Source organism: Rhamphochromis sp. 'chilingali' (assembly GCF_963969265.1).
Source record: "Rhamphochromis sp. 'chilingali' genome assembly, chromosome: 5".
Lineage (NCBI taxonomy): Eukaryota > Metazoa > Chordata > Actinopteri > Cichliformes > Cichlidae > Rhamphochromis > Rhamphochromis sp. 'chilingali'.
In genome coordinates this window covers 15,999,852-16,025,305 of record NC_137932.1, presented here as the reverse complement: position 1 = coordinate 16,025,305, position 25,454 = coordinate 15,999,852, and the positions used below count along the sequence as shown (strand labels likewise).

The 25,454-nt window shown below is 39.5% G+C and overlaps 1 protein-coding gene across 1 annotated transcript in view; it reads right to left on the bottom strand.

Annotated features, from left to right (window-relative positions):
- The window catches only part of rngtt (RNA guanylyltransferase and 5'-phosphatase), a 117,206-nt gene that overhangs the window by 13,069 nt on the left and 78,683 nt on the right, over positions 1 to 25,454 (bottom strand). The window contains exons 13-14 of the mRNA XM_080883859.1: positions 11,452 to 11,552; positions 3,275 to 3,341 (exon numbers count right to left, since the gene is read on the bottom strand). Coding sequence (XP_080739985.1) covers positions 3,275 to 3,341; positions 11,452 to 11,552 — 168 coding nt within the window. The remainder of the gene's footprint in view (positions 1 to 3,274; positions 3,342 to 11,451; positions 11,553 to 25,454) is intronic.

The window sequence follows — 25,454 nt, the reverse complement described above, 5'->3', positions numbered from 1 at the left end:
AAATGCTGACGTCACGGTGGAAATGTTTTTGAAAGTCTAGGAATAACGACAACCCAAGCATGTGAGTCAACCCCAGTTTGTGAACCTGTATAGTCAAAAAATAAAGGTCTAATTATGTAACACTTTTCTATTTCTGATACACGTTTTCAGTTTCATCACAGCTTGGTGAGTAGTTGGTGAGTGTTTTCTCACAAGTCAGCATCCTCCATGCATACCATGGGCGCCCACAGCAATCTGCCAGTGACCAAATCAATCGTAAGGAGGTTTTCAGTGGAGCACACTCTTGGTGACTCAACCTACAGCAACCACATGCTAACCGGTCAAGGACTGCCCATCGTTTCCTAGCAACCTTTGGTTGTCAGGGGGTCACTGATGGGTCTCTCAGCCTTAGTGAAAGGGGCTTTAGCAATCGATTTCACAGTGACTACCGGTAACCTCCAGCAACCAGTTGGAGAATACTCATTTCAAAGCAAGTGGCGGTCCCAAGAGAGCCATCAACCAGTCTCTAGGCCTGTGGCCTAACCCGGGTCACAAATAAAATCCTGTTTCCAAAAAAGCTAAAATGATAAAATAAAGAAAGAAAAATTACACAAATTTACAAATGATTTATACTGTGCATTTAATTAAAGTATAAAAACAACATATCAAAAGGAAGAAACCAACATTTTTTGTAGTGTTTTGAAAAACATGCTCATGATGAATTTAATGTGAGCAACATGTTTGCAAAATTTGGGATGGGGATAAGAAAATACAGGAAAAACATTAAATACTGCTATAAATAAATAAATAAATAAATATGATAAAATAAATACTGTTATGAGTGGTTTTAGTACTTGTGTTTTTTTTAGCTTGTAATTGCACTGACTTGACTTAAACTGTTTCCAGAACATTACTGTTTTTATTTACATTACATGGCTTCAAAGACTTTCTTTCTAAATTCTAATTACAGCTGAATTTTTAACAAACAGCAAGTCATAAATAAGTCCAGACATGCTTATTATAATTAGACCATTTTTCAGTAAATACTCATTAATTCCAAACAGCATTTAGAGAGCCACACAAATGTTTTCCAGAAGTCTGCTGTCTCGCAATATTTGTGAGACAGCAGACTTCTTTCTGAAGCACTCAGCTGATAAATTCTCAGACAACATCCCTTCCAAATATTCACTTTACCTATACCCTGTAGGTGCAGACAATGTAAGAAATTACAACAATAAGGAACTAAATTGGAAGACTGAGCCAATAAAACAAGTTTTCGTGAAGATTACAACATTTTTCCTATCACACACAAAGTTGGTTTGATTTCTCTCAACAGCAGCTAAACGGATTTCAATATAGTGGAAACTGGATATGCCTCCAAATGCATCTAATAGGCACGTTGAAATTACTAGCACAGCCACAAGGAAGGCGATGAATGTCAAAACCATTGTGTGACAGAGCACAGCAGACAACAAACGCACACACAGGCTGTGTAGAGGTGTCAGATTTATCAGGAACAGCCTTTCTGACTAAAACCACAAGTCATCAAGTCCTGCGATGACAAGTAATTACCATTTTTAGCATATTCACATTCGGACTTACTGTAAAACACATTTTACCACAAAAATAACAACATGCAATCTGACAGAGGATGACCCCGGGGCTGCAGCTTTTGCTCCGACACCCCGTGAGAAGGTTAGAGACCGAGCAGTAAACAGAATCTGCCGTGTTTGGTGACAGAGCCCAGGGCTGATACATGGGAATCTGGCACGACAAGACGATACGATAGGGAAAAGAAAAGCTTGTTTACTGTGTTTTTGAACCATGACTGAAAAGGCTACAAATGCTACAAGTCATTTCATGGAAATTTACAGCAAAGTAAAACAAATGGAAACACATGTTGCTCGTCAGCTGCCTCAGACTGGCAAATTTTCATTCTAAATTAATGGACCCTAACCAATATATGATGGTGATGCGATGGTAGCTATCACTGGAGTGCACAGGACCGAGTCTGTGTTGCTGTTGGTCAAATGTCTGATGATGTCATCTCAACTGTGTATTCACACACAGCAGACATTATGCAACTATGAAACCCGTTGAACTGAACATCACTGTTATGTGGAGCTTCCAAATGCATTTTGTTTACCACTTTTTACAGCAACATGCATCAATTTAACATGACACAAGCATGATGACTCGCCACACTCATTCTGTAAGAGTAACTTTCCAACAGTACATTTGTTGTCTTCTTGCTTCTATGTTTACCTGCTCAACATCTGTCAAGCACCCAACGATTCGACACAGTCTCTAATAGGTAAATGCATTATCCTATTAATTGTTTCAACTTTTGCAAGTCAGAAAGTCCAGAATGGCCTTATCAACTTTCTGCATCCTGGAACATAAATTCAAATTGTTTATGTCTGACATGAAACAAAAAAAGGCCAAACTTTCATAGAAAAGGTGTTGATATTAATTAATAAATTGCCCAAAATGTAGCATTTGAATGTTATGCTTGATTAATTTCTTCTTCTCAGAGAATTCGAGTGTAGTTGTTCCAATTTGGGTTTAAAAATGTCCAATTTGGGATTTCTAAAATATTGCTATTTTATTGTTTTATGGTAGGTGGTATAACACATTTTATCAGCGCGGTACTGCAGATATATTAAATGTGAATATACAATTCTACTACAAACTCCATGTTATCAAACACACATATAAATTTACTGAAATATCTGGGCAAACAGTTTAACCTTTACTAATGAGATCAGGTATTTTTTGTAAGAAAAAGGAAACTGCAGCTATTTAATTTAAAAATGTGAGCAGTAGGCAGCAAAAAAATATTATCTGATTAAATATTACACTGAATGTATATAATAACCACACGTGAAGACTTAAGAGGTTCTAGAAATAGAAATAAAGCTACTTTCGGCTGATTCCTTTTTCACTGCAGGTTGTGCCACAGATCAGGAATTTGTGCTTTTTCTGGGGATTGAACCTGGGATCTTTGCACAAACCACTACACATGGAGCCACTGGAAGTAAAACCTGAAGCTAACTGGGAAACCAGCGATTTTAAAATATGAGAAAATGTGTTAATGGAAAAGGAAAATTAAGATTACACTTGTAAAAGTGGTTGGAGGACTAATTTATAATCAACTGCAGTTTTGCCTAACCACACACCTTTAAAAAAAATAAAAAAAATAAAAATAATCAGACATTTTACACAAAGCTAATTTAAAGCTGGATGAGGATGGAGGCTTTGGTTTTTTGGTACAATGCTTTATTTTATTTCTCACCTTCATCTGCGCAAAGGGCCTGTCGTAGTTGCCAACATAGAGGAAGCCAAAGGTCTGTGGTAGTAGCCTGCAAAGACAAAATGATCTCAGTTAACACCAGCAACACACTCAGCACAGGATCTCAGTAAGAGCTGCAAAGAAATCACTATGTCGCCTGCATTTTGCAGCTAGTAACAGAATGGTAGAGACGTGAGATTACACCTCTCGAAGCCCTTCTGTCACTCGGCACAGCTTGATGTTTTTTAAACTAGAGTATAGGCGTGTTTATAGTGCAATGCAATAATAAAGTCTAAGTCACATACAGACTAAACCCAACAGAATGGAAATTGTATAAAACTAATCTCCAGGTGATTGTCATCTTAACAGGCTGTTGGGTTTTAAAGTGAAGGTTTTGATCTTGCGTGCGCAGCTCTCAATTCGACAAACATGTGTCTCACAGCTCACCAACAGATGTCTTAATCACATACTGTTCCCCAGCATGCTCCACCAAAAACACCCCCATGTGCCTGTAGTTATTTCCAGACACTTTGTCTGATGCTATGTGTGCCACAGACTGCGCATACAAGCATGGGCACTGGCTTCATATTAGTTAACCATTTTTAGAATGAAAATAAGGGGGCCGCTGAGCTAAAGTGACGGCTAAACAACAGTGCAGTTACACAGTCTGATCCAGCACGCAGATTTCAGTCGGAGCTGAAATTGGAGACCATCTTTCCATCCATTTCAACCCCCTCTGGTCTAATGATAGCTAGCAGAGGCAGGAAGGAAGCAGCAGGAGACATTAAAAGAGCCAAATAGCCATGCCGTGATGGACACTGTCCAGCACCAAGATCTTACAACAGCGTGTCCAGTCCCATCATTACCTCAACTATTACTTTGGACCTACACATTGTGACCACTTTTGTAAACACGCAGGATTCAAAAACAAGAAAAGTGCCCTTGTGCTGACACCATTTCTCCTAAAGCATCCATGAGATAGTCCCAGAGGCCATACAAAAGGTGCAGAAACAGATAAGATAAGGTTTGGAACACAGTCTCTAAAGCAGAGACTCTTGTTGTGGTTCACAGACTATTGCACAGCTCTAAGCTGTGTTTCACTTACAGGGTCATGTGTAAATTACACCGAAGCATCAATTTTCCTCTGAGCTGGGGTGAGGCGAATAGTGCTACAACAAGAGAATTTAACCATACAGAAGAAAAATAAAAGGTTTTTAACGCAGAACAAGGCGGGAGATTCTGTACAAACAACCAAGGCGCTGTTAAATGTCAATGCAGTCTGCAAACAGCATGAACTCGGAACTATAGTAGCTGAACACTATTCCAACAGAAGCAAAAGATCAAACGTAAATTAAGCAAGAGATTAGAAAGGGTCATAGGACTCAGTATCAATGAAAAACAAACAAACAAACAAACATATGTTTAAAAAAATGTTAATACTAGGACTGAAGCATGATAAAATACTGCATCATGCACCACTACCCTCATACCAATACTCTGGTCACTATATCTGAGCTATTTCCTCAATGGAAAGCCATTAGACGCTCTGAGGTTGAACTGAGCTTCACTAAACCCTATTAGGGCAAACAACTATAAAAGAGTCATTTTTGAACATGCACAGCAACCAGTTTGGACAACCTCTGACACAGGTGCAAAATACCCTACTCAGTCAAATCAGGCAGCGACATGACTTCAACCGGACAGCTACAATGCCCGATTCCTCTGATGTCACAACAGTGTTCGTCACTGTCATAAAGTGGGCGTCGCATGCTCCATTCAGGCAGCTGGCTCATCTAAACTAAACTATTTTCAGCAACGAGAGTGTGTCTAATGCAAACGATCTCCTGTAATTTCTTGGGTTTGTAGCTTAAAACAACCCTGAATTTATCCAATATGGCTTCACTGTCTTCATGAGATACACTATTACAACATATATCTAGGGGTGACACTGGGACATTACTCTGTTGCATAAATCAGCCTCCACAAAAAATATCTAAAATTCTAACGAACTACATAAATTTTTATATGACATCTTGACAGATTGATAGGGGAAAGAAGCTCCGTTGAGCTCAAGTATGATTAGTAATTCATTACCATGACACTCAGATCCACCCAGAGCGCAACCTAGCTGATGTTCACATGTTGTACTTAAAGATTTTGTTGTCAGACAAAAACAGTTATCAGAAATGCAACTTTTGATGTTTTGTTACGCTCCACAGCTATATTTAGAAATTACTGAGCCTTCATAAAACAAAGAGATCATTAGGGGCACCCCACAGTAACTTCAGGTATTGCTGTGAAACTATAAAGAGCTCTTAAATTAATCTCCTAATTGCTTAAGTCATCTTCTAATTTCTTTATCTCTTACGTCTACAACCTACCAACACAGCCCTGCAAACTGCAGCAGATATAACATATGGGACTAGTGCAGGCTATATACACTTGTATCTATAAAAAAAACTAATATAAAGAGATGGACTAATTGATGATCGTGAGTTTATTTGTTCAATATAAAAATAAATGGTAAAAATGAACATATTATGGTAACTTGTATAGCTTAGCATGATTCACGGATAAATCTTTATTTGCCTCATCTGCTGTCTGTAGGATATAGACATCGTCCACAACTGTTGTATTAATCATATAGATATCCATACATAAGAATAAGCACAATAAGATCCACTTGAATAGTATTCTGAATCTTGCACAGTAAATGAAGTCTAAATGTAACAGCTATATACAGCCGCATGTCCTTGTGGTCCGCGCTTCAGATGTCATCTACAGAATTCCATTCAAAGACACGCTCCACTCTAGTTCGCAGAATCCTTCGTCTTTGTGCTGAAGGATGAATTGCTACAAGCTCACAGCAGACTTGGTGATTTATAGTGGGTGTATATTCCAAACCCTTCTGTGCTGCTTCTAAAAAGCGATGTATGTTAATTGTTTGTACATAATAAGTGAACACAAACTCTCTGACACCGTGTTCGGCCTCCATTACAGTCTAAATCTTTCCTCTCTGGATGCAAAAGTGGATAGAGCTCAACAGTTCAGTAAAAGAGTAAAGTACAAAAATTCAACAGCATTGACTTTGTGTTGCTCTTGACTTTTCTGGTGCATTTCCAAGGCAGGTACTTGACTGTGAGGTCTGACTGTGGATCCTTTACACACACAAAATATGGTTTGCAATGTTGTAATGACACTCAACTCCCCAGAGTACAAGAGTAGTAATGAGAAGCTTGGGCTCTGGGCTCTACAGAGACAACCCAAGCCATTTAGACTGGACCATTCTCCATTTTTTAAGTTCTTAAAATCACTGCACACCTAAAAGGAGATGATGTAACCATTACTCATCCTGCCTTCAGAGCAAATACTGACTCGAATTATCCATAATTCAAGTAATCTATACAATAGTCGAGACTGTTCTATGCTTGGGAGAGGCACTGGAAATGTCCACCAACACAACTTGCTGCTTCATCTTTCCATTTCCTTGTTTTCCACCTCTCCTGTCACACAATAATCACCGTCTGCCTCTGTGCTTGCTTTCAGAGATGGCAATAAAACTTGCAAGGCTGTATGCCTCTGTGGTACGCAAAGATGTGCTCAAAGATTGATTGTGTGGGCTGATGAATAAACAGTTGTTACCTCCGTACATGCCTCTCTTTCTCTCTCTCTCTCTCTCTCTCTCTCTCTCTCTGACTAAGAAGAGATTTGAAAAGCTATACCGAGGTCTGTTGAGAGCTCATCTGCCAACAAAAAAACAAAAAACAAAAAAAATCATCTTTTGGGGAAATATCAGAACATTCTCAAATGGCAACAATAACCGTCTGTGTTCTCCTACACACACAGGGAGGACTCAAGGCGCTGACTAGTGGGCCTGCTGGCTGGATTCGGAGTAGAATGAGTGAATGTACTCTGCTGCCATCCTCTCAGTCTGCTGTAGGTAAATGGTAGCAGGCTCGTGGCTATAAAGCTGGGACAGTCACTAAGGTCAGCTGGCTCTCGAAGGAAAAGGCAGTGTTTCCAGAAAGCTGACAGCGACTCAGACAGCACTCACAGACTGGACAGCAGAAAAGAACACAGAGTTGAAGGATGTGCAGAAACAGAAAAAAGAGCACTGGATCTTACAGCCAAGCTAGCAGCTCTGTGAGACTTTACCCAGGCCCAGCGGTGCTTTGATCTACTGCAACTGCCAAGTCAAAGTTACAAGGCAAGTTTCCGCAGGTTTAATGTTTGGTAAATTGCAAACACCAGAGCTGAAGCTATCAAGAATGCCATTGCTTTTGGAGATAATAAAATTGTGACCTGATGATGGTTGAAAGAAACACTGAAGTGATGAATTTTCCCCCCCAGAGGGGAAATGAGCACCTATAAAACTGCAGAATAATCCATTCAATAATTTTTAAGTCGCTCCAAACCACAAACGCCAGCCTCCTACTGGCACAAGAGGACAAATTGAAAAGATGAAGAGTTATTTGAATTTGTCTTCTGGGAAAAAAACAAATAAACACAATGTTTTGTGCATATCTACCCTGCAGATTTGCAGGTGCATGATTAGATTTTGTTCAAAATCAAATGTACTTTAACAAGGGAAATGTATTCCTTTAATTCATTTTCTTCAAGGCAATGTATTATGCTTTTTCTTGTTTTTATATATAATATATTCTCTTATTCTTAAGGTTTGACCGGCACACAGCCCCCCCACCCTCACCTTTACTACAGAGCCCTCTCCCTACACTCCTACCTCCCTCGCTTCCCGCTTTTCCCCCTCCCTGACATTATGACATCCCCCTCCTCCCCAGTTGTCAGGAAACAACTGAGGAAGCTTCGCCCCAGGAAGGCAGCAGGCCCAGACAAGGTGTGTCCTAGGATGCTAAAGGCGTGTGCTGCTGAACTTGGGGAGCCGCTACGACGAGTCTTCAACCTCAGCCTGCGACTGGGGAGAGTGCCAGCCCTCTGGAAGACATCCATTGTCCCAGTCCCCAAAAAGAACCGGCCCAATGAGCTGAATGACTTCCGACCGGTGGCACTGACGTCACATCTTATGAAGACCCTAGAGCGGCTCCTCCTCAACATCCTCCGACCACAGGTACAACATACCCAGGATCCACTAGAGTTCGCCTACAAGGCGGATGTCGGAGTGGAGGATGCCATCCTGTACCTCCTACACAGAGCCCACTCACACCTGGACAAGGGAAAAGGCACGGTCAGGATCCTGTTTCTTGACTTTTCCAGTGCCTTTAATACAATCCGGCCCTGTCTGCTTCAGGAAAAACTAAACAGGATGCAGGTGGACCCCTGCCTGGTCGCTTGGATCTCCGACTACCTCACTGACAGACCACAGTACGTCAGGCTGAAAGACATCACGTCTGACACTGTGCTGTCCCCTCTTCTCTTCACCCTGTACACCTCTGACTTCTGCTATAACTCTGAATTATGCCATATTCAGAAGTTTGCGGACAACACAGCCATCATGGGGTGTATCTGGGATGATCAGGAAGAGGAGTACAGGAGTCTGGTGAGGAACTTTGTCACATGGAGTCACACAAACCACCTGCAACTCAACACCTCAAAGACCAAAGAACTGGTTGTGGGTCCAGACTAGGTCCACTGCCAATTCAGATAGAGGGAGAGGAGGTGGAGGTGGACAACACATACAAGTACCTTGGGCTGTGGGTGGACAACAAACTGGACTGGTCATGCAACACACAGCACCTGTATAAAAAAGGCCAAAGAAGACTGTACTTCCTCAGGAGGCTGAGGTCTTTTAACATCTGCAGGAAGCTCCTGAGGATGTTTTACCAGTCGTTGGTTGCAGAAGTACTGTTCTATGCTGTGGTGTGCTGGGGGAGCAGCACGGCAAAGAAGGACTCATCCAGGCTGGAAAAACTAATCAGGAAGGCTGGCTCTGTGGTCGGCATGAAGCTGGACACCCTGGTGACAGTGGCAGAGAAAAGGACATTAAAGATGCTTCTGGACATTATGGACAATGCTGGGCATCCTCTGCACTCGGTCGTAAATAATCAGAGGAGCCTATTCAGCGACAGGTTGCTTCTCCCAAAGTCAAGAGCCAACAGACTTAAAAACTCCTTTGTCCCACACGCCATCAAGCTGTTTAACTCCTCGTTAGAGGAGAGAGGGAGGGGAAACAGGGGGACAAAGGAGGGCAGGAACAACTGAGCTGTAGTGCTTTTTTTCCTCCACTGTGCAATACTCGCAATATTTTTTCTTATATTCGACTGTGTATATCCTTGCTCTCATTCCCGTTTATTGTATCTGTCGGTGCTGCGCTACTGGAAACTGAATTTCCCGGAGGAACCCACCCAAGGGATTAATAAAGTTTCATATAATCTAATCTAATCTTTCAAATGATGAAGTCATTATATATGCATATAATTGCTTTGATTGCTCCAAGTACTCTGTTCTAAACAGGTCAATGTCAAAGACTGCAAATATCCCAGGCACACAACTCTGATTGTGAGCACAGAAGCCCCACCCACTGATTCAACCTTCTGTTTGCAGAGGTTAGCCAATCAGAAGGAAGACTGTTTAAAAGGAGCCCGATATTAGAGAGGGAAGAGTAAAACAGATTTTTTCAGACAAAAGTTGAAATACAGGACTTCACTAAGGTCCCATATTTTGAACTGTGAGTAATGTGAAGCTACTCCTTTAGTCCAATAATAAAATACTGAGCTTAAATTGAATAAAATGTGGTCAAAACATAAATCCATTCAACTACTTATCAAAGTGGAAAGACCAGGGGCTCATCTCAGATGACATTTGGTGAGAAGCATGGTAATTCCTAGACAACGATTTTGAATCACAATGATGAATTAACCTACTGTAAGCCATTTTCACACATGCTCTGTAGCCCAGAACTTATTTAGACGTTACCAGATGGAAGTGCAAATGTCTGGTGAAGTCAGATGGGCCATCAGCTGGTCTTTAACCTGCCAGCTTCCCAGCATAAAGTCAGTGTGATATCTTATGAAGCTCATGTGAGAATATAGCAGGTACTTCATAATGAACACATGGGCATCATGCACTCATGGAAGTACATGTGTGAATCTCCAAACCTGGTCTAGAGTCTCGAGCAAATATAGTTTTAAAGGGAGAAAAAAAATGGGAGCGAACTAATGCAAACTGGAACAGGGAAAACACACAAACTACACACAGAAATGGCCTGGCTCTTACGAGTAGACCAGAGTAGTTGGTCAAAAGTTGTATTATTTTTGGATGAAAGGATCATATCATATCATCATAGAAAAGTTCAGACATGTAATTAAAAGATCTGTTGGGAAATATTATTCTAATCTATCCATTTATAAGCTTTGTTAAAAGGATGGCAGGTTATTATTATTAACGCATAACCGTAACGTTATTACTGTAACAAAACGACGATTTATTTTGATATATTACTGAGAAAATATGTCAATGATATCTAACAATGTTCATATTTTTGATCTGATATTACCGGGGCAAGGTGAGGGAGGTTTGAGGAGTATGTTTAAATAGTTTCCTTATTTTGTGTTATTATAGTTTGTATTATATTTTCTTTTATGGCAAAAATATAATAAAAAGACTGTTCAACAAAAGAAACGCCCTGGTCGTCCAGCATCTTTAATCTCTGAACCGTTTAGCTGCAATTTGACAGTGCTAACCACTGCACCACCCTGCCTCCCAAGAAACACATTTGTAAGCCTTTATTACCTTCCGATTTCCACCTCCCCAGTATAGAATTGTTTTCTGCAGAGCTGTAATGTATACTTGGGTAATGGTTAGAGCGAACATCAGTGGAGCTGAATAATTTATGTAGCAGAGGATAATAAAAGAAAAAAAGCAAGAAAAAGAGGAGCACAAAGCACATACAGCATATACGAAACTTCTGGCACTTCTGGAAAAAAATGTGCTTAGGCAAAATGGAAAAGAAATGAACTTTTCATGCATTAGCTGTGCTGCTGTAAAAGGAAGTGAACCCTGAGGCAGAAGGGAAATCTGAAAGGAGAAAAGAAATGGGATGAAATAGAAACTGAAAGATGAATGTCAAGGAAATTCAATGTGTGTGCTTTGGACTTTACACATGTGTGCACATGTGGTTGTCTCTGAGTACTCCAGTGTGTCACAAAATCATAGGTGCTATTGGATTCCTCAGGCAGAGCGTTTCCCTGGCAACAGTGACGTACCCTTCTCCTCCGACTTTGGTGATCTTGAGACGAAAGTCCACGGAGTTGAGGTTGGGGGGCTTCCATTTGAGGATGTCGTCACACCTTCCAGGCTTGTACCTCTGTGGAGGAATCCAAACCCCAACAAAATTACAATGTGGCAGACACTTTGGAATAAAAATACATGAAATGTACCTTCAAAGAAGGGGCGGGGCCTATGCGGAGTAAATTTATGTGTGCGTAAAACACAAGAGAATTAACGGTTGAATAATTCATGAGCTGAGCAGAATTTTTCACACAGTCACAGCTAATGAGATGAAAACCCTCATACAAGTGAACCTCTATTAAGACGCACTGTTGGCATCAAACTAATTGATCTCGGGTAATAAATTAGCCTTCGAGTATCGAAAACATCATAAAATGCAAACAAGCGCCTGAGTGAAAAAAGAGAGAACTAATTAGAAAATTTGCACGCACTGCAAATTTGAAAAGAAATGATTAAAGATGAAAAATTTATGGTGGGAACACCAGAATAGAAGAGTAAATATAAATTTGACAAAGTATTATGCATAGTGATTCAACATGATTACATTCTTCACATCACTGCTGCGTTTCACTGCGCAGCAACATATGACACACGGCGAACAACATGCTTCTCTCCATCGCTTCGATTATTCATGCACGCCTGACATTTCAGAAGGGCATGAATCAAAAGAAGTGAAACATGAGAAATGTAAAGGCATGACGGGTGGAGGCGGGAACAGATGACCAGATTCTGTCACTGTCAGGTTGCCCAGTAACAGAAGTCTACTCCAAGGAAATGTGTGGAAAACAGACAGGATTCCTCAGGAGAGCCTGCACCGTCACACACATGACTAAATTACTAAATAAGGAGTTCCTGCTCAACCCACGTAATGCCCCCATGGCAGTACTATAGAAAAGAAATGTAAATCAACACAGTATGAGAGAATCATCACTAAAACCTGCCCTGCTCCTTCGTGAACAAGAACAAGAAGCCTGGTGTCTGAGTTCAGCAAGCTAACAGTTTTCAATCAAGCCAAGCCGATATCTCTAGGAAGTATAAAAGTATACCTAAATCGTGTGACTCTGTGGTCAATTTTCAAGGACATTGCTGGTGGTACAATATGTTTTCTGAGCCTGCGCAAAGGCAAAAAAACATTTATACCTGTTCCAAATAATGACGCCTCATGGAGCTGTCCAAGAGCTGTCTTTTATATCTCCATTTAGGTAATTTAATAAATGTGCAAAAGGGGTTACGTGTTCAGAGATTTGAGCAGTCTCTCCTTTCATAAACTCACGGCACGAGCAATATTTTATTTGTTGTTTGAAGAATGAAAAAAAGCAAAGAAAAAGGGAATAATAAAAAAAACCAAAAAAAACCCTAAGTACATCCTTAACTCTGTGGTTACAATTCTGACCATTAACTGAAAGATCTTAATTCTGGTCAGGGTAATTTGTGTCTCTCTAAAGGTTGAATACAAACCAATTATCATTTTATGTTCTGCTGGAGAAAGACATGCAGATAGAATAGAAAAGACTTTGCATAATGTGCCAACACTAAAGCTCTGCTCATAGGACTAGCATTCACTGGGGAGCGCCAGTTATCTGGAATAACAGTGGAGGTTGTGTGTGAACCACATTTTGTGCAATTCTTTCAAGTTTGTAATTTAAAAGCTAAAGAACTCCAATTACCTGCCATAATTTATTAAACACGGAGATCCTGCGCTTACATTAGTCCCGTGTGAATGTGAATCTTTGTGATATGGGCTCTGTATTTTCCCCAGATATTTCTTATCCAAGCACGTCTTCTGAAACCTTTCAGTCAAGAAGTTTAGAGCCTCTGCTGGCGACTATAAATGAAAGCTGAGATATTGGGTGCAAATTCATGAGGGGTCATGGAACGACACATCAAGGGGACACACTCAGAATAAAGAAGCATAAACCACAACAAACAGTTAAAAAATGAATTAGTATTTATCTGCATGCTCTCTTTTACTAAATCATGAACGTCCTCTGCGGTCTTGCTATAATTCCTTCTGCCTGGGAGGATACTTTGTCCAAACCATCTCAGTCTTGCTTCTCTCTCTAAAGCTTGATTTAGACTCTACGTCCTAACTTACAAAGAAACTGGAAATTTCTTTTATCCCTACACCGCAAGCTTCCATGCCATTCAAGTCTTTATTGTGTGTGTTGACCAGACTTGCAGTTGCATCATAGACTTAAAACTGGTTTCCAGTTATGGAAATTAAGTTGTAGATCTGACGCAGAAATGTAACTCACGTTTTAACCACGCAACCTGAGCTGTCTCTGACCTCATTTCTAATCGTATCCCTCCTGGTCACGGCAATGAAAATATGAGGATCTTCAACTCTGTCACCTCTAGCTCCACCTCCTGTCTTTAGTCTGTTAGTGCCACATCTCCAAACCATGAACAACATGTTATAAACCTTCTCTTTTGTTCTTGCTGCTACGTTCTAATAAATCCTTCCTGACACTCATCTCCATTCAATCCACACTGCCTCACTTCTTCCTTTCTGTGCACTGGACATTGCTTTGGATGGTTGACGCCAGGTATTTAAACTCATCCACCCTCATTTCTTCTATTCCTTGCAACTTCATGTTTCCACCTGCCTCCTTCTCATTCTTCCTAGCTTCTACTGACTTTCATCCCTCTTTTCTCCAGTGCATACCTCCACCTCTCCAGGTTCTCTTGCACCTGCTCCCTACACTCCCAAAGAAACAAAACAAAACAAAAATAACTTTCAGTCCTGTAGACAGCCTCCAGGTCTAAAAAGTGATGCTAATGTGAAAGTCCCTTTAACTTCTATTCTTTCTAGATCACCTAGAGTCAAATAAATGATAAAGCAGGTACGGTTTAGGGTTGAGCTAATTTGTGACTGAGAAGTCGCTATCCGGTCGTTAAGTCTGACGTCACTAGCCGTGTCTGGGCCTAAACTCCGCTGCAGGTCCATATATCAAACGATCACTATGGCATTACTGAGAGTTAAAAAACTGTCTAAAGTCTTTCACCTTTAATAAAATGATCAGCGTTCTGCTCTACCAGGTGTAACAATTGAGTTTAACATCCAGGCATCCACGGGCGACCGTGGCTCAGGGGGTTGGAAATCGCATCTGTAACCGGAAGGTCACCGGTTCGATCCCTGGGCTCTCTGTCCTGGTCGTTGTGTCCTTGGGCAAGACACTTTACCCTACTTGCCTACTGGTGTTGGCCAGAGGGGCCGATGGCGCGATATGGCAGCCTCGCTTCTATCAGTCTGCCCCAGGGCAACTGTGGCTACAACTGTAGCTTGCCTCCACCAGTAGGCATGTGAGAGAATGTGAGAGTGAATGAATAGTGGTATTGTAAAGCGCTTTGGGTGCCTTGAAAAGCGCTATATAAATCCAATCCATTATTATTATTATCCATAAAAACGGAATTTATGACATTTAACGGAGTTAGAAGTTAGCAGGGAGTTAGCTCGCTAGCTTCTATCTAAATACAATATAGCATGTCCTGACTGCGGGGTTTTGGAAACAAATTAAAACGTACAGCTCTGTTATCACTTCCAGCATAAATGAAGACAGAAAACTAAACAGCAGTGACGTTTGTAGGGTTACTGACGTTTGGCTAGCTGGTATATAATGATGTGCTACATGACCGCTAGCGACACAGCTATGTTAGCAAAATATAAACAAGCTAACTTTTTTCCCACTCGATAAAAGTTAACGTGAGTGTTCTCGGTGGTCAGGAACAAATGTAATTGCATGGCAGGATGCTGTAAAAGGACCAAACTTCAGCCAGGAGAACAACTGAGATAATCCATCCACAATACGAGGTTAGTCATTCATATACTGCTGCATGGGCTGGGCTGTAGTTACATCCTAAGGTTTTAAAAACTGAGCTTAAATAAATGATTAGCGGTAATAAAAGCCGAGGGAGGTCAACAGTGATCACTGACTGTTTTAGGAGCTTTTTGAGATTAAATAGAAGAAAATACAAAACATTAAACATGTTAACAACACAAAAGCCATATTCAACGCAGACTACTTTAGGCCCGGAAGTAGGATTCGTCACGTCATCACTTAACGACCGGATTGTACATCTTATAAATGTGCTATAGAGCTAACACGGAGAAAAGCATCATTATGAGATTCCTGTACTGATGGAAAACTCTGAAGATAACTTTATAAACTGGTTGACATGAGGTCAGATTGACTTTATCATTTCTGGTGTAAAGAGAAGGGACCACAAGTGTTGGGCGTCCTCCAGCTTTGTCCACCGTGGAGCTCTTAGTGTGGGAGGTGGCCTTCGTGTGCCTTTGAAACCAACACACGCTATAAAAGCTTTTCGTGGTATTGAGCTAGACAGGAGGAAAAAGACGGAGTGGCTCTTTTACAGAGCCTTGACTGAGTACATCTTTTCTTCTGAAAATGTGGGTGTGGAAAGGAACATTCTTCAGTATAATTAGTTATGCTATGCAGCACAGGTATCAAAATAAGCATTAGAAAATTACTTATATCACTTTTGCAAAATAAAACATGAAATCTAAGAACTACATGGTCAACAACTGTTGATAAAATGACTTTATAAGTGAGCTGAAAAAATAAATTAATATGGTGCCAACTTGTAAAGTGCTAGAATAGAGAAGGGCAACAACGTTTGCAGGTACTGTGGGTCTTAAAACTGACAGAACCTGTCAAGTTAATGAATGGCCGGACCCCCATAAAACTCATTGCCCCGTGGGATCTATTGAGGCTTGCTCCCAACTCTGCATACTAAAATGTGCACGCTAACATTTTCAACCGAAGTTATATTTGCTTTAAATGAATGCATGCCAGCAGAGCCATAGCAACAACCTCATGAAAGCCCAATCAAAGATAAAATAAAGAGTCAACCTTTAAATTCATTTCTAAATGGAAAAAGTGCTGCCTGCTGAACCTGTGCTTTCATTACTATTGGCAGTTTTATCAACAAGTGACTGCACATGCAAAACAAGAGCTTTATTATTGAAGTGCAAAACAGACCTTCAGACCCGATCGTACATTGAGGAACTCATCTCTCATCTATCAAATTCATTTTCAGGTAATGATGTTCCATTGCATACAAATTGCTTGCTGTTTCAAGTTAGAAATTCAGAGGCTGCTGGTGTCAGCGTGAAGGGAAGGAGAAGACAAAATGGGGGGAGATGCACAGCTTGAAAGCAGACGAGTGGCTGTATAGTGTCATTAATTTTTAAAAAGGACAGAATAAAACCAAAACAAATGTCTATATTGAGTGTGGAACAAACGATTTAGCTTAACGTTTACTCCAGGAATATCTTGCATTAGTCAACACACTGAACAAAACATGGCCTAAGTTTAGTGTTGTAAATCTACTTTCAAACTTGTGTACAATGTTTTTGCTCACATATAAAGCCAAGACTTTTTTCCATTTCTTTGCACTGGTGCCCTTTTTATGTCAGAGTAAAGCGAGGTGGCTTCAAAGCAGTTGTCAGACGTTCGTCAATGTCTGAAGAATCAGGCCTGGGCTTTGACCAGAGTTACTTTTTCTTACTCTCTTTTTTTTTTTTTTTGTAAGATGTGGCACCTGGAATTAGGGCTGGGCCATATACCGTTCACGGTAATACCGGTATAATGTTGGGCAACGATAAGAAAATGAAATATCGCGATAGAATATGGGTAAAACGCGCATGCGCAGTGCCTTTGTTTTCATACGCACATGGCGGAAAAAGCATGCCGGCGACGCAGAATGAGAAGGGCGAAAGCGGATCGTTAAATGAAACGGATGAACCAGAATTGGTTTGTAAAAATGCTGCAGCTTCAGTGGTGTGGAACTGGTTTAGCTTTCGTTCGTCAGATACACAACAAAGCACTATTTTTGGTAGCACATGCTAGCGGGCCGTTGTTATTACCGTGTTTTTTGGAAAATACGGCACACTTAAAATCAATCCTTTGATTTTTCTGAAAATCGACAGTGCCCCTTATAATTCCGTGTGCCTTATGTATGAACTCTGGTTGTGTTTACTGACCTCGAAACAATTTTATGTGTCACACGGTGCTGGAAAATGTTTAGTACGACTTTGCTAAGCTATGAACCTGCACCACTTGATGGGCATTATGGCTATCGTAGGCAGGAGCCTCGCGGAGTGATACGTACTGTGCTTCAACATGATATTACTGTATTGTGTGTGTATAACCTCTTTTGAAGTTTTGTGGATATTATACATGGTTATGCTGAGGGTATGTCGGCCATTTTCCACTGGAAATGCCTTTCGGTTAAACTGTCAGCAAGGATTTTGCATTTGCACTGTTAAATTTTTATATAACTTTAATGCACATAAAAACAGCTGCTTGTTTAAGTGAAAATACGTTGATTTTTTTTTGCACGAATAAAGTTGTGGAGTTGTAAAGTATTTTGTCTAGTGTCAATTATATCGTCAGTTATATCGTTATCGCAAATTTTCAAATGTATATCGTGATAAATATTTTTGGTCATATCGCCCTGCTTTACCTTGAATTCAGAAGCCTGGACATATGATGGACATTTACTTATTGCAAATTTCCCAAAAATCTCCTGCACTAATTACAGACTAGTGCAATTGATCAAAAAAAAGGAATGTGACTGGACAAATGATTGTTACTACGTGTGATGAATTTGCAATCTCATTGCCTCGGCAATGGCTCCTTCGAAAAACTGGACCAGGTCTTCAAAATGATTTTGGCACCTCAGACATCAATGACACAGAGTTTGTATGTTATCATTTTGTGACTGGAGTTGGAAATGACATGCAATCTGTTTATGATAATACGGTGATTATCAGAGCCATTAAGGACTGTTTTCAAAAGTTTTGGAAAATTCGTTTGGGGAAAGTTGCGCAACAAAATCAGCTCAGGCCAAAACCTGCTCCAGATTGCAGTGGCAGCTTTAGTTCTTCGTGCTGGAACAAGTTTGTCATGAAGATACTTTAAATGTTAATAGACTATTCGGACTTTTTCTTTTCCTTTCTTTGTTGTTATTTTTCTGTTGTTAGCTCATGTGGCCTTTGTCAGTCAACAAACTTGAATAATAGTCAGCAGCTTATGTGTCTCCAGGAAAATGATGTATCTATTTTTTCCACTGTTAGTAATGAGTCAAATGAAAATACGTCTATTGTGTGAAAACAATATATAGAGAATATGTAGCTCATGTCTTGCCATCTCTATTTTAATATGTTTTGGTTTCTTCTTTAAATTCTACACCTCTACTGCCCTGTACTCCGTCTCCTTATCTCTTGTCTGAAGGCTCTGGATAAAAATACTAAACATTATAATTGGGCCAGCTTTCGGAAATCCCAGCATGATGACACTGTAGGCTGCAATGCAGCCAGGCCTGCTTACTTTGCAGTTTTCTACTTTAACAAACTTCAGCTTTTTGGGGACCAAAATAAATAATTAAATGGAGTCTACAAAACTACCACAGAAAACTTCTCAACCTCCAATATTAAAAAAAAAAAAAAAAAGAGAGACAGGCAGAGAAAGAGGGAAAAATGCACCTGCAGTCTTTGCTTTAGCCCAAAAAGTAAATTTCAGCTCCTTTAGAAATCTTGAGCTCATAAAAGTCACCAAAACAAACATGATTAACTATTACTTTTTATAAGAGCTTGACATGTTATCAGAAAAATATCTTTATCACAATATCACTATTGTGATAAAGCTACTTTTAACATAAATTAAACACTTTGTTGTGACTGTTGGTGCTTAACCACTGACCTTCACTGATCTCAGCAAAGAGAAATAAAAAAAACTGAGAGGAGGAAAGGAAGCAACATGAGAATTTAAATAAAATAACTGCAAACAGACAATGTTATTGAATTGCTGCAGATCAGAGATTTGTTACCCTTTCAGTCTAGAAATAAATGTCTGTATTTGATCTGGTGCAATCATATTTTCACTGGGAGAAATCTACCTCTGTCACTTTCACTGTGGCACAGAATTGTGAGAAAAACAGCAAAGCTGAATATCAATATTCAGGACCCCTGCTTTTTTTTTTTTTAATTAATGTACACTATCATGTACACACGCTACTTAAACACACTTCCCCCAAAGAAATTAAAACTAATTCAAATTCAATTCTTTTATTTCAATGTTTTTATGTTTAGCACATAAAAATTATCTGGTAATCATCTTAAAATTAGGTAAAAACCTAACCTCAAATGATCAACACCGCATGACATATTGCACAGTACCCCTATTTAATTCACAAAAACCAAGCAGAAATGTGGAGGCATTGTATGAAAAACTAAGTGCATGGCTCAATAGACGATAAGCTGAATGACTATATCAGTCTTTCACAGCACTGTGGAGGAATTTCCCCCCACTTTTCTTTATAATGTTGGTTCAGTTCAAAGGTGTGCAGGCATTTATGTATGTACAGCTCTTAAGGACCCCTCGGAGCATTTTAATCACAAAGAGGTCTCTTTTTAACAGAAGCATTGCAATGCCTTGATTCTTTTCTCTTCAGCCATTCAGTTGTAGATTTGCTGCTGGACTTGGGATCAATTTCATGTTGCATGTCAACAACCAACAATACCAAAAATTAAATACTTGCCAAAACGCAGTTTTAACTGATGGCTAGCCATATGAAACATCCAAGGATGACTAAAGAATTGCGATCAAATGTCAAAGAAATGTTAATGCTTGTACTATGTTTCATGGGAAGCTATTTGATTGCTGCTGAGACATTTAAACTCAAGCAGAGGATATGCTGTCTACAGCTTCTCAGACATATATTCTTTAAAAGCGTCCAAATCATATGAATGGTTTCACAGACACTAAAGCTTGAATATGAAAAGGAAAAATAAAAGAAGAAGCATCCACATTTTCATCCAACTTTAGCGTAATATTCCCCAGGTATGACATCATATAGCCAATCTACATTAACTTTTTTCCTAAAGTTTAGAACGTCTGAGTTTATATGATTGCACAGCTACTAAAATCTACATACTGTAAATATTTATCCTGAGGGTTAGAGCAGGGCGATATGACCAAAAATATTTATCACGATATACATTCGAAAATTTGCGTTAACGATATAACTGATGATATAATTGACACTAGACAAAATACTTTACAACTCCACAACTTGATTCGTGCAAAAAAAATAAATAAAATAAAAAAATCAATGTATTTCACTTAAACAAGCAGCTGTTTTTATGTGCATTAAAGTTATATATATACACAGCTGTAATGCTCCGACAATCCATCAAGCGGTGCAGGTTCGTAGCTTAGCAAAGTCGTACTAAAACATTTGACAGATTTTCGAGCGCCGTGTACGACATAAAATCGTTTCAAGGTCAGTAAACACAACCAGAATTCATGCATAAGGCACACGGAATTATAAGGGACACTGTCGATTTTCAGAAAAATCAAAGGATTGATTTTAAGTGTGCCAAAAAACACGGTAATAACAACGGCCCGCTAGCATGCGCTACCAAAAATAGTGCTTTGTTGTGTATCTGACGGACGAAAGCTAAACCAGTTCCAAACCACTGAAGTTGCAGCATTTTTACAAACCAATTCTGGTTCATCGTTTCATTCACCGATCCGCTTTCGCCCTTCTCATTCTCCGTCGCCGGCATGCTTTTTCCGACATGCGAGTATGAAAACAAAGGCACTGCGCTTGCGCGTTTTACCCATATTCTATCGCGATATTTCATTTTCTTATCGTTGCCCGACATTATACCGGTATTACCGTGAACGGTATATGGCCCAGCCCTACTGAGGGTTATGGTATTTATTAAATAAACAAATCCTGTCATCTATGAACTGATTATTTGACAATTACAGAAAGCATAAAACAAATCCAGCCTCTGATTGCTACACAATTATCCATCAACACTTAAGTGCATCTTGAAAAAAGGCTGATTCCTGTGCTTTGAGACACACCACCATAATCAAAGTGAATCTGCCAAATTAGAAGAGAAATCATTCATAATAAATGAAATATGAATTTATGTATAATGCCTGATTTACTGTAAAAGGAAGCTTATTGAAGGGTTTGCGTAAGTACTTTGATTACAGTTTTTTTTTTAATGTCTCAATTTAATAACATTCTTGTCCTTCGAGGCAAGTGTGCGATGAAAAGGCGGGACAAGTCCAATAAATCTGTTCCCAAGAGTAAAGCTTCAGACACACTGGTCTGTTTCTTTGTGAGTCACACTGATGGTTTGAGTGTTGATATGCAAAATGGTGCAGTTGCATTAAAAACAAACCCTCTTGGGAGAAACCGGCTTGAGAAATAAAGGGCAGGGGAAAATCTTGAGGTAAACTGTCTGCGGCTATGACACAGACTGAAGAATAAGTGAGTTTACAGAAACTGATTATACTGATTTATGGAGCAAATAAAATGCGCATTAATGAATGTTGTGCCCTCTAAACTCAAATATCTGTCTCAGATAATCTACAGCAACATCATTCAAAAGCTTTAACTTCACCAGATCCAAACTGTATATGAATCACAGTATTTGCACTGCCTTAGATTTGTGAATACAGCTTAAATGATGTGGTTTAAAAAAAAAAATAAGAGAAGAGAAACATTTTTTTTTGTACTTTTTGCACCGAGATCACCATCTGGAGTGTTCCCATAAGCAATTCTGCCATCTGTGGCAATTCCGTTCAAAATCTTTTAATTCCCTAAACAAAGAAAACATATCCCAAGGACACCATGTGTTGGGTGAGATAACGCGACTAGTGACCGATGGCTGCTGTGGCGCTAACCTTTGTGCTAACATTAATGGACATTCACTGAAGTAAGACCCCGCTGAGATTAACCCCGAGACCACCCTAATCCCATTCGCACAAAAAGAGATTAAGGTTGCAAAGGGTTCTGTAGACACGAACACAAATCAATGACTTAGAAAAACAATTTCAATATGAAGGAGTGTTACTGGCTCCCTGCACACTAATGATCGCTGGAGCTGTTGGCAGTAAATGCTTTTTGCTTTCAACCTCTGTGAATATGCCTTTATTGAATGACTAATGTACTTAAAAGACTGTGTACCTTGAGGATAAAGCTGACCAAAAGATCAAAAGCCTTTTGCATAACTTAAACTCTTGGCCTTCTGTTATTTGAGGGAATTTCACAGCCCATAATCTGGAGGCAACCAGTACACATGAGAGAACAGTGCTCTCTCTGTCACAGTGCATGACTGCATCTTTTTTCCCTTTTACAAAGTAAAAGATAATATTACACAACTTCTCCAAAGTGCTTCTCTCCAGTCATTAATCTTTAATAAATTCTAATGCCAGTCCTCATCTCCTTGTCTGACCTACTCTTTTTACTTGAACTTTAACACCATGCTAGGAGCTCCATAAGGCTGTGTTTGTGTGTTGAGCAGAGGTGCACTTTGAGCTAATGCTATTGAAACTATTTAAAAAACGAAGCATACACAAAAAGACGGTGAACTGTGGCAACCACTAATGCAAGATGTCAATAAAATTCAGTAACTTTTAGTGATGAATTTACACAAAGTATCCAGAAGTGGGCACATACAAACTCAAAAATATTTAAAATTTAAAGCAAATGATTGGTAATAAAAACACCTTTCAAAGTATATGAACTTTGGTAAAATCTGGCAGATTTACATCTAACATTTTTAAATCGACTTTTATTAAAATGAAAAAATAAATAAAAGTTAAAAAAGACCTATACATTAGCAGAGCAATGCTGCTATCATGCCTAAAGCATTAAATCAATGTCACGACTCAAAAAAAGGTGGCAAATATATAGTAAAAACACTACTTTGAGTTACTCTTTTGTTTTATGTTAGAAATCCACAAACGACACAGCTCGCACTGTTTCCTAGTTACAATTTTTTTATTTTTTTTTAAACAAAATTTAGTATACGAGTGGCAGATGCTGCTCTCTTAGTTAAATGGCAAACAAACCTCTCACTAAAGCAGGCTAATCACATCTGGCCAGCACGCAATCCTCTAAATAAGATTAGTCCTGAAGCGAATGAGTGCATCCCAACCATAAATCTGACTAATGTGCAGGTCGGCAGCTCCTAGTTGGCAGCACCCTCACGTGAAAATGGAACTAGAAAAGCCTCAACGCCAGACTGTCTCTGTTTTTGTGTGTGTTTTTTCAAACACATGATGAATTAAGATACATTACAGTACTGAATAACATATTATTGTACCAAACCCTATTAATCATTGAATTCAGATGTTTTGACTCCAAATGCCACAAGTGTATAAAATCAAGTACCCAGCCATGCAATCTGCCTCACAAACATTTATGAAAGAAAGTTGTTCTAAAGACTTCACTCAACCCTCTCAGGCTCAAATTAAACTTTTTGTTGCTAATGCACAAGTCCTGCAGTGGTACTTCTGAGTTAAAAAACTAATAAATTATGTATGTGGGGTATTCAGGTTGTTAGTTTTTAACTGTTGCAAATCGGCAACGCCTGCCTTGAGAGGGTTAATCTGAGCGTGATATTGTTAAAGGTTGCCACCTCCCTGATATAGTCCTCGATCAAACGCAAGTGGTATTATTGTATAGTGGAAGCATTTCGCAACCATATAATGTGCTCAAGTCCTTCATACATCCCCGACTCAGTAACTTTAGAGTTCTAAACCTTCTCTGGCATTAACATCAGCATAATAACTCTGTGTCAGGAGCTTCATGATATGGTTTCCATGGCTGAGGACGTCCTGTAGGTTTAATATGCAAGTTGTCTACAACTTAGGGTTATCTGCCCTTTCCATGCTGTTATACTTAATTCTTCATTGTAAACATCTGAGGGAAATTCGTCTCTGGTAACTTGTTTTATTTGGTGCAGGCCATTACATATTAGTATTCACTTCCACCTTGATGCTAGATTTCCATCTATACTGCACGCACCAGAAGAAAAGACTCTTCTGTTATCCAAAATCTAAGTACTGCAACACGGAAAGATTTGTTTATTTTTATTCTCTAATATCCAGAACACAGAAAGACACAACTTGAAGTGGTACAACTGTTTTTTTAGTTATAACTTTTGTTCTAGGGTGCTATAAAATAGTGAAACTGGGAGCTATAGTGCTTTCAGCACACAGTAAGACATCGGCAGACTATTTTCAAATAGACCTCAAAACAGCAGGTGAACAGCTTTCCTATTTGTGTTATGTCCAAAGTGTTGTCAGCGTTGTGCCTGTTACCAACCCTAGTGATGGCAGCTTTTATTATTAACTGTTGAGATTGTACCCAGGCTACTATCACGCTGTTCGGAGTGGTTAGATGCATGCTAAATAATCAACTCCCGTTAAAGCAGAAGTATATCATAATTATTTATCTCCGTCTAGAGCAGATGGATAGAAATTCGTTCAATATAAATAAAAACAGACATTGTTACATAATATTTTCCATTTCCCTTCTATTTGCGTCATCATTTAGTCAAACACTTGTCATCTTTTTGGGTTCCAGCCCATTAGTTTGCCTGGCTTTGCAGGGAGGAAGTAGCTGCTGACCTTCAAAGTTTGGCAAGATTTCATTCGCAGATATGTGAAACAGCTGAAGAACATTTCTTAAAAGACGATTCAATCACGAATCAAACTGAGTACAGACACTTGGAAAAAATCTCTCTTACAGTGCACAGCCTTTCAGTGATGTGAAAGGACTTCTATCCATTTCAAAGGTGAGACTTATACAGGGGAGGGAGTGAAAAAAGGCACCTGACAACAAATTGTTTGAACAATGACCTGTCTATGCAATCAGTTTTCTCATTGGAGATCATTTGCACCTGATGATTCCCTTCCTGGCTGCTGAACAGCAATCATTTCAATTCTGTAAACCACGGCTGCCAAAACAAATCACAAACCCCAGTTGACAGCATCGTCCTAATCCATGACTGGGATGCAGATGATGTGGCAGTTTCCTCTGAAGGTTTTTCAAATTCTCAGACACATACATAGTGACGTCAAAGGAGCCAGTGTGCTTTCAACACCCTCCTCCATATCGCATTTCACAGAGGCTGCAGATGACT